Raw genomic sequence first — 15,218 nt, 5'->3', positions numbered from 1 at the left:
ACATCGGCTGGACACCAACCTCACAGCTCCGTGAATGTCGGCGCCATCACTTATTGATCCGCGATCTGGTAATGTAGCTTGTGTGGATGCTACTGCGCTACTTGACTAAAAAAAAGCTTCACTACTGAAAAGCTATTTGATTTAAAAAGTAGCAATGCTACCGCCACGCTATTGAGAGATGTCGTTATAGCAGAATAGCACCGCTTTAATAAATGGCCTTAGCAGAAGGCATCGTGCATATCAAACACAGGCAACGCAATAGATTAATATTATTCAACATATTTAGATGTAACCCCATTTGTAATCTTTAACTTTTCATAAGTAACTGTAATTTAGTTACACATTTTTTCTCAGTAACTGTAACAAATAACAGTTACATTTATTTTGTAATTAAATTAAGTAACGACGTTACATGTAACTAGTTACTTCCCAACACTGATAAGGACAGATAAGAAGTTTGTTGCAAAGCTCTTAATAAAATCCCTTAGCTAAATTACTGAAAGACTTCCATGCAACCGGACACAGATGTCAATTGTAAATGACATCACCTGCAGAGGAAGCATGGTGCCTGAGAGTGCAATTCCGAGAGTGCAAGCCTGAAAGTGCAAGTGCAAATCCGCAGAATCTTTTCGCATTAGGACTCACACAGACCACAGGTTGAGCGCCCCCTGCTGGCCTCACTAACACCACTTCCAACAGCAACCTAGTTTTCCCATCCAGGTACTGACTAGGCTCAGCCTGCTTAGCTTCAGTCAGTAACAAGTCCTGGGCTGCAGGGTGATATGGCTGTTTTAAAACTACTTAGTAAATTTCTGAGAAAAAAACTTCTCGATTACAGTAATATGAGCATTTGTAATTTGTTACTTTACACCACTGGCTCACACAAAATAATAAAGTGATTATAAAAAAAAAGTGTTTAAATAAACTCTGTCTTGTTATTTAATGAAGGCGTAACATGAATCTCTGCGATTCTAATTGAAACACAACCTAAACCGAGCCTCAAGTGCTTCATAGCATGTCATATCAAATGATATCATTCCTCCTGTGCCCTGCCAAAAAATGAACAATACACTTCAAATGTGATGTTTAACAACACAACAGAATTCAGATGGGACGCCTAAAGTAGTTAGCAGAGCTCCAGAGTGTATCACATGATATCAGAAAGAAAAACAGAAGAAGATCTCTGCTCCTTTCTGAAGATCCCGCTGTTGTGTGCACTCAAAAATAAAGCTATTCTTCAAAAGTGAAGTGTGTGAAAGAGATATGTTGAGCTTTTACCAGTCCAGCACAGCTACTCAGAAAGCTCTGTGTACAGTATGACTCAGACAATCTCGTCTAAAGTTCAGATTAGGGGTTGTACTGACTAGGATCAGCCATGTAATAATGCTCAGCGTGGTCCCGTGTAAGTGCTGGTGTGTAACAGCTGATCAGAGGTCAGATAGTAAGCCGGTCACTAACCTGCAGCCATCTGCATGTATCCAGCCAGCGTGCAGATCCTCCGCTCACAGGCTCCGCTGGGCAGGAAGATAGTGATGATGGCCAGCAGGGAACTGACCGCCAGCAGAGCACATCCACCTGAACACAGCACCGCACTCGTCTGAAACACACAACACACACACAGCGCTTACACAGCAGCTCACACTCAGTCTGGGGCTTCACATGTATAGTTTTTTCTCTTTTTTTGTACTCAAACATGTCAAATTTGATTGTTTTCCCATAAAAAAAAATGATTTTAGTAATAGTTTAAGCTAAGCTTGTAAATCAAAACTGCACTATACACTTGGAAAAAATATCACATGTGTAAAAAAAAACACTCTATAATAACTTCACACTATGATCACATCACCCCAATTTTATCCTCCTTACACTGGCTGCCTGTTAAGTTTCGTATTGAATTTAAAATATTGCTTCTTACATATAAAGCTTTAAATAATCTAGCTCCTGTTTATCTAATCAATCTTCTGTCTCGCTACAATCCAACTCGCTCTTTAAGGTCTTAAAACTTAGGGCTTCTGGTAGTACCTAGAATAGCAAAGTCGAGTAAAGGAGGTCGAGCCTTCTCATTTATGGCTCCTAAACTCTGGAATAGCCTTCCTGATAACGTCCGAGGCTCAGACACACTCTCCCAATTCAAAACTAGATTAAAGACCTATCTGTTCAGTAAAGCATACACTTAGCGCACCACTTAGCGGGCTTCCACACAGGTTCTGCATCTTGTTGATATACACTATGAACAGCAGCTACGCTAATTATTTTCTTTATTCTCCATTTCCACCTGGGGATACTCTTCCCGAGGCCCTCAGACTATGCAGAGTCACTGATTCGATCCAAGACCAACGACGAGATGATCCCAAGGATCCATATCCTGGACCAGGCCGAATCCTGAGCAGCTACTGTGATGGTCATGGAAGAGTGGAGAACATGAGACTGATTCCTGTGACGCTCCAGAGACAGACGAGTCTTTGCTGAGGCCAGCTTCCAGCCTCCGCCACTGAGACAGCAGCTCTGCACAAGACGTTTGGCCAGCGGAGAAATTAAAATGATCGTGCCCAACTGAGCCTGGTATCTCTCAAGGTTTTTTTTCTTCACTTCCGCCATTAGTGAAGTTTTTTTTCCCTCTCCGCTGTCGCCACTGGCTTGCATGGTTCAGGATCTATAGAGCTGCGCATCGTTGGATTTGCTCTTCAATATTTGGACTCTCATTAGTGATTATTAAACCACACTGAACTGAGCTAAACTGAACTTAACTTAAACACTACAAATTGAACTACACTGTTCCTATTTACTGTGACCTTTTATGTGAAGCTGCTTTGACACAATCTACATTGTATAAGCGCTATACAAATAAAGGTGAATTGAATTGAATCATTTATTAAGCATTATCAAATAGGTCGTTATTTGTTAAGAATTAACTCTACAATAATATACATTAGTACACAGTTTATAAATACAGCTACAAATGCAATGCAAATGCGACAATAATTCTATTTTTCACATAAGATTGCAAAGATTTATTGTTCATTTGCTACTAAGTCATTTATAAGTGATTTATAAAGCATAAGTAGTCCTCAATAGGTTTATAAAGCATAAGTAGTCCTCAATAGGTCACAAAACTGGATGAAATTGAGTTAATAAAGCATTTATTAACATACCAAGTACAGTAACTACTATATGGCTGAATGATAAGATATATAAATGTTAATTTGAATAGTTTATTAATCCTTCACTTACACATTCTGTATGATGTTCAAACCACCAACTTCTCTTAAATAACTAGTTTGTAAATAATATAATACTTAATTTAGTAAAAAGTATGAAAACACAATAATTAATAATTTTATATGTGATATACTGTAAGTCAAGAATACAGCAATTGCAGCTACATTTATAAACTGCTTACTAACATATATTAATGTGGAGTTAATGCTCAACAAACAATGAATTAACTATTTGCTAATGTTTAATAAATGATTTAAAGTGTGTAGTTAATATAAAGTGTTACCAATAGAGTACATTTAACTCCACATTTTATTATTACAAATTAAACAATGTAACTTTTAGCATGTGCAATTCTTCGCTTTGATTTTTCAAAATAAAGGATTCCTGTTGATTTAATATTTTTCTTTCATTAAGTGCCAAAATTCTGTGTAGAATTACAATCTACATAGTAAAAGCGCTATACAAATAAAGGTGAATTGAATTGAAAAATAACATGAAAAAAGTCTGCCTTCTGTCTGGTTATAAGGAATATAAATATACTATACTTGTTTAAAATCAATCTAATATATAATATTTAAAAATACATCAACTGCATTATGTATATAGTAATTTAAATAAAAATGACAGTAATGAGAAAATCATAACATTGAAAATCATGAGCAAAATCTGCTCTTCATTCTATTCCATTGTATGGGACAAAATAATCAAGTTGGCTGTTCTGCTAAATTTCTCCATTTGTTTCCAAACTGATTTTTGCACAAGAGGAAATAATAATGGGCATGTAATGATATCAAGTTTTTATGGCATGATAATTGCTGTATCATTCATTATTAAGTTCAATGGTTTTGAAACAATATTTTTAAAAATATTTCCCAAATGATGTTTAACAGAGCAAGGAAATTTTCACAGTATGCCTGATAATATTTTTTCTTCTGGAGAAAGTCTTATTTGTTTTATTTTGGCTAGAATAAAAGCTGTTTTTAATTTTAAAAAAACATTTTAAGGTCAAACATGTAACGTTTGTGAGAAATACTACAGTAAGTACTTTCCTAATGATTATTTGATGTAATTGTTGTGGAGTTAATTCAAGCCTTTCTGCGATGTGTCACACACAATATCGTTACAAAGTTCATGCACACACACAGACAGCATGCGCATTTAACTTTGCACTGTTTTTGCTCTGCAAATGTGACAGGATACATGTTAATATCCACTGCTGTATGGATATTTGTTATGTTAATGTACAAAATAAACCTGATTTAACGTCCACAAACCGGGATTGAAGCGTCTTCTTTTATGATTGTACTGACACTCGGCTGTGGTGATAAAGCAAATGTATCTGTAACACGGGGAGTGACAGAGACAACTGAGGTTAGGATCCACGTGCAGGTTTATTCAATGTCAGGGATGCAATGGTCAACACAGGTGCAAACAGATGTATAAAGGCAGTCCAGAATCGTGGTCAAATGTAACAGGCGAGAGGTCAGAAGGCAGGCGGCAGACAATGAGAAAGTAAACAAGGCAAAGATCAAAAACACGGAGAAACTAGACTAGGAAAACGCGTTGTAGTGTCACTATACAGATAACAAGACTCGGCAAAGGCAGGGAGTGTGTGTGTTGTTTAAACAGTGTTTGCAATCAGTCCAGAAGCTGCAACAGCTGTGGGAGTCCAATCAGTGGAAATGGGGAAGCAAGTGTGTGTGTGTGAACGGAGTGCATGTATGAATATGTAGTCGATGAATGGCGGATTTGTAGTCCATAGGTTATTGTAAGGGTGAGTGCTTACCAGCGACCTCTGGTGGTTAGAGATCGCTGGTAATCATGACAGTATCTTAACTATTTACTGTTATTTAAAGGGATAGTTGACATATAAATGAAAATTCTGTCATCATTTTCTCACCATTCCCTTGTTCCAAACCGGTTTTAGTTTTTGTTACTAACTGTTACATTAGTACTGTTTTTTTTACTAATATGGATGTCAATGGCATCTTTTTCAACAACATTCTTCACAATATCTTCTTTTGTGTTCAACAGAAAAAAACAATCATAAAAGTTAAGAATCACTTGGGTTTGAGTAAATGGTGCAGAAATGTTCATTTTTTGGTGAACTATCCCTTTAACCAATTACTTTAAGAGCTTGGTTTGCCATCTCTGAATCCAAAATATGGAGGATTCATATCGGAGACGAGCAATTGATCTGGCTCTGATATAATCCATGTACGCCTGTGAGGACACACTCATATCATGCATTATTGATGTGTGGACACATAGATTTGGGTGGTACTGTAACTGTAGCTTGGATGATGCATGATGAACAAATCTTTTCAAATAAGCCTTACACTTGAAAATGGCAGTATTTCTTTCAACAAAGTGTCATTAAACTGTACATAAAACTATTAATTAAAGGTGGAGAAGCCCCAAAATTAGGTGCACACAAATTTAGTGCATGATATCAGCCAGATAGCATACATATACTGGAGATCAAAATTAGAAATTGATTTACAAAGACCTTGATTTATTTATTTATTTATTTTTAGAAAAAACTGTAATCTTTTGGTTCAAAATTGAATTTTGGAAATGTTTCATGTTAGCGTTCTAATATAATAGGGTTTATAATGTAGTATTTTAATAATTATTTTTTAGGGGTTTTTCACCTTTATTATGACAGGACAGTAGAGAATTCAGACAGGAAAGCATTGGGAGCAGAGAGAGGGGAAGGATCAGCAAAGACCTCGAGCCGGGAATCGAACTCGGGTCACCGTGAGCACTTTGTCGCTATATGTCAGTGCGCAGAACCACTAGGCTACTGGTGCTAACTTTTTTTTTTTAATAATTATTTTTTAGGGGTTTTTCACCTTTATTATGACAGTACAGTAGAGAATTCAGACAGTAAAGCATTGGGAGCAGAGAGAGGTGAAGGATCGGCAAAGGACCTCGAGCCGGGAATCGAACTCGGGTCGCCGATAATGTAGTAATTTAATATAATAAAAAATATTAAAAGTTTTATTGTGTGGAAAACAATCGTGTTTAAATATGCCAGCATACAAATTATTATTACACTGAATTACATTTTAGCTAGTGTCTATAACATCTCTAAAAAAATTATATAGGACAAAGAAAAATAGTATTTAATTTAAACTCTTCAATATTAGACCTTGTTGGGAAAAAAGGAATATATTTTAAACACATTTTTGTCTCTTTTTCTTTTAATTAACAATTGTATTTGCATTGCTTAAAGGTGATTTATTAACTGAACTTCTGTTGAATGTGATACGCTTTGCATACTAATGAAGAATTTTTGCTGATAGAAATGCAAAAGCCTGACTGTCTAAAATGAACTTGAGCTTTGCAGTGAAACTTCCTGTGAGCAGAAATGTGTTGAAACTGAACGCAGAATATGTGCAGTTGAGAAGTCTTATGCTTTTTATGTTGTGCAGAGAATTCGTAGAAAAAGAGGATGTATGTATGGGTGCGGCCAATGGAGGAATAGAGAGTGATTTACAAGTAACGAATTTCACTAAACACCGCCTGTTAATATCAGCTGCCTATAAAAGTTAAGGTCAGGAAATACAAATTGTTGTGCACCTCCTGAATGTAATTTTTGCATTGCATTGAGGATAACAGAATTCTGTGAATCGAATTATTCATTTGCATCTAATAAATTACTAATATTTTTGACAGTAAAGAAAAACCTCTCCTGACCTTTTTTATTGAACATGCATGGCATTGATTAATTATTCCAACAACATATAATATTATCATATAATTGGTCAGCATATTTGATGATATTAAAATGACTAAAAGACATTTAAAAAGTTGATAAATTATGGTAAATTTCCAAATTAACTATTTTAGTTCCCACCAAAATATATTCTATAGTTGCTAATTTCACACCTGTACAATTTAATCATAATGGCAATATTCTAAATAATTAATTCTCAGAAAACAATGGTGCTGTTGACTTGAAATGTTCCCTGTATGTTGTTATCAATCACAGAAATCCATATATGCAAACAAAACTAATTAATTTACAAATTAAGTTATGCGTAATAAAATGAAATGACATAGAGAAAGAGAAAAAGTATTGAATACATAAAGAAAGGGAGGTGTAGAAAGGCAGTGAAAGGCTAGACAGCAGCTAAAATCTCTCAGTAGTTACTGAGACTCTCTGCCTAGTCCAGCATCTACATTTTTAGGATGGTGAAGATGAAACCAGTGTGGATATTTTAGCAAGACAATAATCCAAAACAGCCAAGGACTCTCTCAAATGCTTTCAGAGAAAGAAAATCAAGCTGTAGAATGGCCCAGCCAATCACCTGATCTCAATCCAATAGAGAATACAAAATAATGATCAGATTTGATAGACTAGACCCACAAAACCATCAAAAGATTTTTACACTCACACCTGAGCAATGCATGTGACTTCATTCTCCATATGAGAGGCGTCTTTAAGCTGCCATCACTAAAAACATCTTTTTTATAAAGTATTAAATTCATTTCAGTAGTTCAGTACTATCTCCTTGTGTCATTCCCTTGTTTTTACACATTTTCTCATATTTTTTTTTCTTTTGTAATATTTTTATGTTTGTATTGTTTGGGTTTTTACCAAAATCTGGTTTAATTCCATGTCAACAGCTCCTTTAGATCTATTATTCCCAGCAAAAAACATGGCGCGTTCATTACTCATTTCCCCCGCTATATGATAAACAGAGCATTTATACTTTTTCAAGCAATGTATCTTTTCAAAGCAAAGTTCAAATGCTGGTCTTCTAAAAAAAGAAAACAGGAGTCCTCTTTCTGCAAAGGTGGGTCACAGCTGACTGCATTCAGTGAAAACATTCAGAGATTTGAAACTGAGGCTTACAATACATAGCAGTTTCTTCTCAGTGTCTCTTCATTAGATCAACTGGGCTTTCAAATAATGTTTCCACACACAGAACTAGATAGCAAATAAAACATCTGCTAAAAGGCTATCTGTAAATCTGTTTCACAAGCAACTCACACACAAAACAAATACAGTTTTAGAAACTGTTGTCACATCAGCAGTGTGTATCAGATAACACTGCAGTTGCCAAAACTATAGTGAGTTCATTTCCATTCAGTCCTAATGGCGAAGACATTAATGGCAAGACGAAACACTAATGAAGATGAGATGGCAGATTTATAGGTGGCATCTGAAAGCACTGTTAGTAATGATAACATTTGTAGTAATTATGACTGTTTGTGTTTGATAACAACATTACAGCATCTCTGACATTAATGACGAGCTGAAATTAGAAAGAGGGAAAAAAAATGTAATATCAGAAACCGAAGAAGTGGAGCGTTGCAGACACTCGGCGGAAACATATTTCCCCTTCAAACAAAACTCATTCCCCTTTAAATGGTATTCATATATTCAGAGAAACGCCTAGTTTTCTCTATGCCATCTCTTGATCTTGCCATCTTTGAAGCCTTTAGATGAAATGAGCTTTTGCATACTTGTGCTGTCCAACATTACGGCATTTCATTACAACTAATAGAGACATATTAGTGCAGCATCAGATCAGATCCAGAACTAAATGGCGTTCTGGAAAATCATAAATAGGCGGTGTATGACAGGAATGTTGATGATGCTCATAAGTTAAACATGCAGTTTGCATATTTCATCCCTAATGTATGTACCCTCCATGTATGGCTAGGAAATGGACTTTCTTAGGTCAATACTAATTAGTAGAGCTTGCCAAGAGTGCTGTAACTTCTCTAAATGATTTTTCATCTACTGAATTAGGGCGATGCAGTGGCGCTGAAGGTAGTGCTGTTGCCTCACAGCAAGAAGGTCACTGGTTCGAGCCTCGGCTTGGTCAGTTGGCGTTTCTGTGTGGAGTTTGCATTTTTTCCCTGCGTTTGCGTGGGTTGCCTCCGGGTGCTCCGGTTTCCCCCACAGTCCAAAGACATGTGGTACAGGTAAATTGGGTAGGCTAAATTGTCCGTAGTATATAAGTGTGAATAAGTGTGTGTGAATGTTTCCCAGAGATGGGTTGCGGCTGGAAGGGCATCCGCTGTGTAAAAATGTGCTGGATAATTTGGCGGTTCATTCCGCTGTGGCAAACACGGATTAATTAAGAGACTAAGCCGAAAAGAAAATGAATGAATGAATGAAACTACTGAATTACAAAACAGCGCACAAAAACACATACACTGTACAACAAAATGCTGGGTTCCACACAATTCCTTCATGTTGCTCCAACACAAATTGATTAAGTTAACTTCATTGTTTTAGCTAATTTCAGTGGATTGAACATACAACTATTAAGCTGTCGCCCAAACTCAAAAAATGTGTTGATTCAGCTACTGTAGCTAGTCACAGCCATACCACCCTGCAGTCCAAGACTGGTTAATCACTGAAGGTAAGCAGGGCTGAGCCTGGTCAGTACCTGGGTGGGAGACCACATGGGAAACACTAGGTTGCTGTAGGAAGTGGTGTTAGTGAGGCCAGCAGGGGGTTCTCAACATGCAGTCTGTGTGAGTCCTGATGCCCCAGTAAAGTGAAGGGGACGCTATACTGTCAGCAAGGTTATTATAATTAACAAAAACGAATGAAAAAATTAAAACTAGAATTGAAAATAACATTTTTCAAAAGTAAGTTTCAAAAAACTTACTGAAACAAACTACAACTATAGCAAAAACGTCCTTCGTTTTTGTCTTTGTAAATGTATTTAATATATAAGCCTACTGTAAGCCTTTTGGAAGTGAACCTATTTTACTTCGCGCTGCCAGGTGATTGACCCGTATGGCACATCAGTCTGTAATCCTGCTGCCACTGGCCAGATCGAACCGCTCCTCTTCCAGTCATCCTCACTGTTACTCCCACAACAAAAAAAACGAGTGACAGCAGCACGGTGACAACTTTAAAATACGACCTGTGCAGACACTTAAAAGTATTACTTTAACACATTTTAGCTCAATAATGGGTTTTATTTCTGTATTAGTGATCGCGATTGCTAATGAATTGTTCTTTTTAACCGGATTTTCTAAGTAAACCGGTTAAACTAGTTCACCAAATCGAACTAAATCATTTGAAACATCATTTGTGTCTCCAGTAAGCACTCTTATCCACAATCTGCTTACTTTTTAACAAGCCTGATTGCCCCCTCTGACTCAATAAACCAATATATATGGTCTTATTTAGTTATTACAACAGTAGACAGATCAGATTTGAGAGACGATGAACCGACAATACTGCGCATGCGTGATTCAGTGAACCAAACACAAACAGTACATGACAGCCCCGCTGTGACTGAACTAAACTTAAACAACTGCAGTGCAGGTGAACCGAGAGGATCTGGTGAAATGTACGTTTATTTCTTAACAGAAAATTGTGATGGAGTTTAAATAAGTGAATGATGCTTCAGTTGGTTTGCAAAACGTAATTGTAAGTAACTTTTCAGATCATGGTGATGTTTTAACTGACTGAAATTATGAGTGCTGACTACATATTTTTGGTATGTTGAGTCTAAACATGGGATAAATGTCAAAAGAGATCAGATTTGTGTTAAAGATCCGAACTTCCTATAACTACAGTGTATCTAACCTCAGAAGCAGTCTTGCACACATATCTTACTTAGAACTGCTATCTTGTGGGCTGTTGAATTTGAATTTGAGGATGCCGTGTCCTCTGAATACGTTTTAAAAAATGTATCTTTTGTTGAGTTTTTATTATACAATATTTGCTCTTATGATTTTGATTCTTGCACCTAAACAAATATCTGTATTTACAAAAACTAATATTAAACTAATATTGAAATTAATAAAAACTAAACTAAAACTAAGCAATTTAAAATTTTAGTAAAGCAATTAGTAAATCTACCTCTAAAAACTAATTAAAACTAACTAAATTTAAAACTAATGAAAAATCCAAAACTATTATAACCTTGTCTGTCAGTGAGCACCGTCTTTCGGTTGAGATGTTGAACCAAGGTTCTGACTCACTGTGGTCAGTAAAAAGCCCATGGCACTTCTCGTGAAGAGTAGGGGTGTAACCCCGTTGTCCTGGCCAAATTCCCTCCATCGACCTATCATGCACAACACCAAATAAATACTACAAAATAACTTAAAGGTATCTATGATTTCTAATCAATATGTTTGCCTCATCTTTTCTGGTGCGGTCAGTTTGCTCGGTAGCTTAGATTGTACAGTGTTGTACTTGTGATGCAGAGCACTCTGGTTCAGTCAGGTGAAGCACACTTCCACAAAAGAGATAAAAGCAATGTAAAAGCACGTAAAATGACACTGCCGCAGTGCATGTTTCTTTTAAGTTGTTTTTTTCAAAACTACTGATTGAGTTTAGGGAAGAGTTTAGGTTAATGTTTATAGACGTGTACAAGAATTATGTGTTTCGTAACAAAACTAACCATAAATAGCGCATTTCAGATTTGCACCAATTTAGACACTGCCCTCTAGTGGATTTTTCATCTCAAATGTGCAATGAAACGTATCCGGAGCAACATAATTTACAATTTGCAAAAATGTAGCATGTTAAAGACAAAATTATTTGCCCTCCTGTGAATTCTCTTTCCTTTTTCAAGTATTTCTCAATGTTCTCGATGTGTAACAGACCAAGGATTTTTTCACAGTATTTCCTATAATATTTTTTCTTCTGAAAAAAATTCTTTAATTTCTGAATGAAAGTCTCATTTGTTTTATTTCGGCTAGAATAAAAGCAGTTTTTAATTTTTTAAAACCATTTTAATGTCAATATTATTAGCCCACTTAAACAATATATTTTCCGATTGTCTACAGAACAAACTATCGTCATACAATGACATGCCAAATAACATTAAATTGCCTAATTAACCTTATTAAGCCTTTAAATCACACTTTTAACTGAATACTATTATCTTGAAAAACAAATAATAAACTACTATTTACTGTCACCGTGGCAAAAATAAAAGAAATCAGTTCTTAGAAATTAGTTATTAAACTATTATGTTTAGAAATCCACAAAAGAGGTGATGTAAACAATGGGTCTCACCTATTGAAATGTTAATACACAGCTTAACCGTTTGCATTCACACCCATTGTGTTTTGACAAAAACTGAATTAGTTATGCACTGATTTTATTTGTGCAATATTTTGTTTAAACAATTCATGTGCACGCATGAACAGTCAGCTTTAGCAAATACTGTGTTGCACAGAATAATTTCGTGGATTCCTCAAAGACCTTACTGTATCAGCACACTGGCCAGAATTCAATCGTCCTTAATTAGATTGACATTTCAGGTCTGGCATCTGCCACAATTCCTAAGTGCAATAATTAAACACTACTATGTGCTTATGTTCGGCACTAGAATATAAAAATGTGCCGTACATTGTATTTCTGAAACATCATCATGTGCCCATTATATTCACAATACACCTGCAATACTTTCCATAACTCAAGTTGCTGTTCATTTTCAAGAAAATGTGTTCCTTAAAGCGCTGCCTATTTTAGAGAGCAGCTTCCTAAATACATGCTAATTATTTGCCTCTATATACACTGCAGAGAGTGAACAGAACTGCAGAGGAAGTGCGTTGTGGAGGAGAGGTCACGCTATGATGGAAACTAATTTCTGGGTAACTAGATGAAAAGAAAACAAAATGGAGAAAATTACTGTAAGAAACACAGGCGTGCTGTCAAACGCATCGCATGATGTACTTCACAAAAATTCAGTTGCGTGCTAATTTGAAACAAGTAAAAGTGGATGTGAATTCTGTAAACAACTGTACATCACTAAATGCAGTAGTTTAGCACTTTAATAGCAAAGAAATGTAAAAATAAAGTGTGTTTATTGGCCTTGAATCTGGAACTAGTTTTCAAATTCTATTTAACTACAAAAGAAAAAAAAACATACAGTATATTACATGCCTCGAACCAAGCTAACCAGCTCTCGGATGAATCACACAACATTGCAACCATTTTATTCAAAGCACCTAACAACAGGAAAAGTATTTCATTTTTTGTGACTGAATTAATCACTCATCCCATTATAAAAACAAATACTTCATATACTTCAATTCATTTGCCATATCTATATTATATTAAAGGGATCGTTCACTCAAAAAGGAAAATAGTGTAATTGTTTACTTTCCCTTGTTGTCAAGGGTGTCAAACTCAATTCCTGGAGGGCTCCAGCCCAGCTTCAACACACCTATCTGTAGGTATCAAACAAACCTAAAGCACTCAATTAGTTTGATCAGGTGTGTTTAATTAGGGTTTGAACTAAACTGTGCAGAGCTGCAGCTCTCCAGGAACTGAGTTTGACACCTGTGCTTTACGTTAGGGATATAAAGATCAAGTTTTTTTTGTCCTCGAGTCCGAACCAGAGTCATTTGATTTTGAGTATCTACCGATACTGAAGCCTGATCTGATACTTCTATAATACATAAAAAAAGAATAAAGAAGAGAAACAGATCCAGGATGTTCCTTATTTTTTTATTTAATTCACCTTATTTTGACATTCAACAACTCTGTTAACAAACAAAGCACTTCTGTGAGGTAGCTTGAACAATCAAGTAATAAATGACATCAATTCTTCACTTTTGGACTTTGGTACAACAGTAAATATATATAAAAAAAAACTCAACTTAAAATACCCGGCAGGCAATTCCAAGTTTATATATTCAATTCAATTCACCTTTATTTGTATAGCGCTTATACAATGTAGATTGTGTCAAAGCAGCTTCACATAAAAGGTCACAGTAAATAGGAACAGTGTAGTTCAGTTTGTAGTGTTTAAGTTCAGTTCAGTCTAGCTCAGTTCAGTGTGGTTTAATAATCACTACTGAGAGTCCAAATACTGAAGAGCAAATCCAACGATGCGCAGCTCTGCAGATCCCGAACCATGCAAGCTAGAGGCTACAGCGGAGAGGGAAAAAAAACTTCACTAATGGCGAAAGTGAAGAAAAAAAAACCTTGAGAGAAACCAGGCTCAGTTGGGCACGGCCATTTTAATTTCTCCGCTGGCCAAACGTCTTGTGCAGAGCTGCAGTCTCAGTGGCGGAGGCTTGTCTGTCTCTGGAGCGTCACAGGAATCAGTCTCATGTTCTCCACTCCTCCATGACCACCACAGTAGCTCCTCAGGATACGGCCTGGTCCAGGATATGGAAACATATCTCACAGTTTGCTATGTCACTGTTGTCTTCATCAACTTTATAATACCTCTAGACCGCTGACATACTCGCGATTTCCGCTTCAAGCTGCTTCCGTGTTCTACTTTGGCAGCATTTAACCAATGGCATCTCTGCAACAAAGTGATGTCATGCCGCACAGTGCTGTTTCTGTGTGAAGTCAAGGTCTAACTCTGTGGCACCGCATAGCTATAGATGTGTTAAAAAATAATGAGAATATATATATATGTATATATATATTCGGGTCCTGATCGGGAAGTAATGTCCAATTCCGATCGGGTCTAAAATAGTGTAATCGGCCCGATTTTTAATCAAGTTATCAGATCTGGACATCCCTACTTTACGTATTTTAAATTTGTATCAGTTTCTTTTCTGTTCATGTTACCATCCACACTGCAGATCTTTCATACAACCCCATACTGAATGTAACCCTAAACAATGAATTTTCCTTTATTAAACTGATTTCTGTGAGAATCTTGGGTCCATGCGGGTTCCAATAGGTCTTGTGCAGTATTTGTGATGTTTGGGATGCAGTTCAACGGATGATTCATTGGAAAAATCTACCTTCTGCCACTTTTCCAAATGATCAACTAGAAGTCAAGTTATTATTTGTTGCTCATACAACTGGAATCGACAACAAGACTTTTGTCAGGTAGCATATGTATTTTTGCAAAATGTAAAACACTTTGCTCTTGGTACATTTCATTGATCATTTAAGATAGCAAATCCACTAGAGGGCGCTGTCTACAGTTTTTGGGATCTGAAATGTGTTACTTCGGATTTGTCTTTTGTGATACGTTTTAGACATACATCCTTCACGAGAAGGTTGAGCTTGTTGTACAGATCACCAAGCG

General features: G+C 36.3%; 1 protein-coding gene across 1 annotated transcript in view; it reads right to left on the bottom strand.

The window, feature by feature from the left end:
* LOC130229712 (LHFPL tetraspan subfamily member 7 protein) overlaps window positions 1–15,218 on the bottom strand; it is a 217,228-nt gene that overhangs the window by 133,346 nt on the left and 68,664 nt on the right. Inside the window, exon 2 of the mRNA XM_056458654.1 lies at window positions 1,459–1,597. Coding sequence (XP_056314629.1) covers window positions 1,459–1,597 — 139 coding nt within the window. The remainder of the gene's footprint in view (window positions 1–1,458; window positions 1,598–15,218) is intronic.

The sequence above is a fragment of the Danio aesculapii genome, chromosome 5 (genome assembly GCF_903798145.1).
Source record: "Danio aesculapii chromosome 5, fDanAes4.1, whole genome shotgun sequence".
NCBI classification, from domain to species: domain Eukaryota; kingdom Metazoa; phylum Chordata; class Actinopteri; order Cypriniformes; family Danionidae; genus Danio; species Danio aesculapii.
The sequence above is the reverse complement of the archived record's forward strand: the minus strand, read 5'-3'. Positions and strand labels throughout refer to the sequence as shown.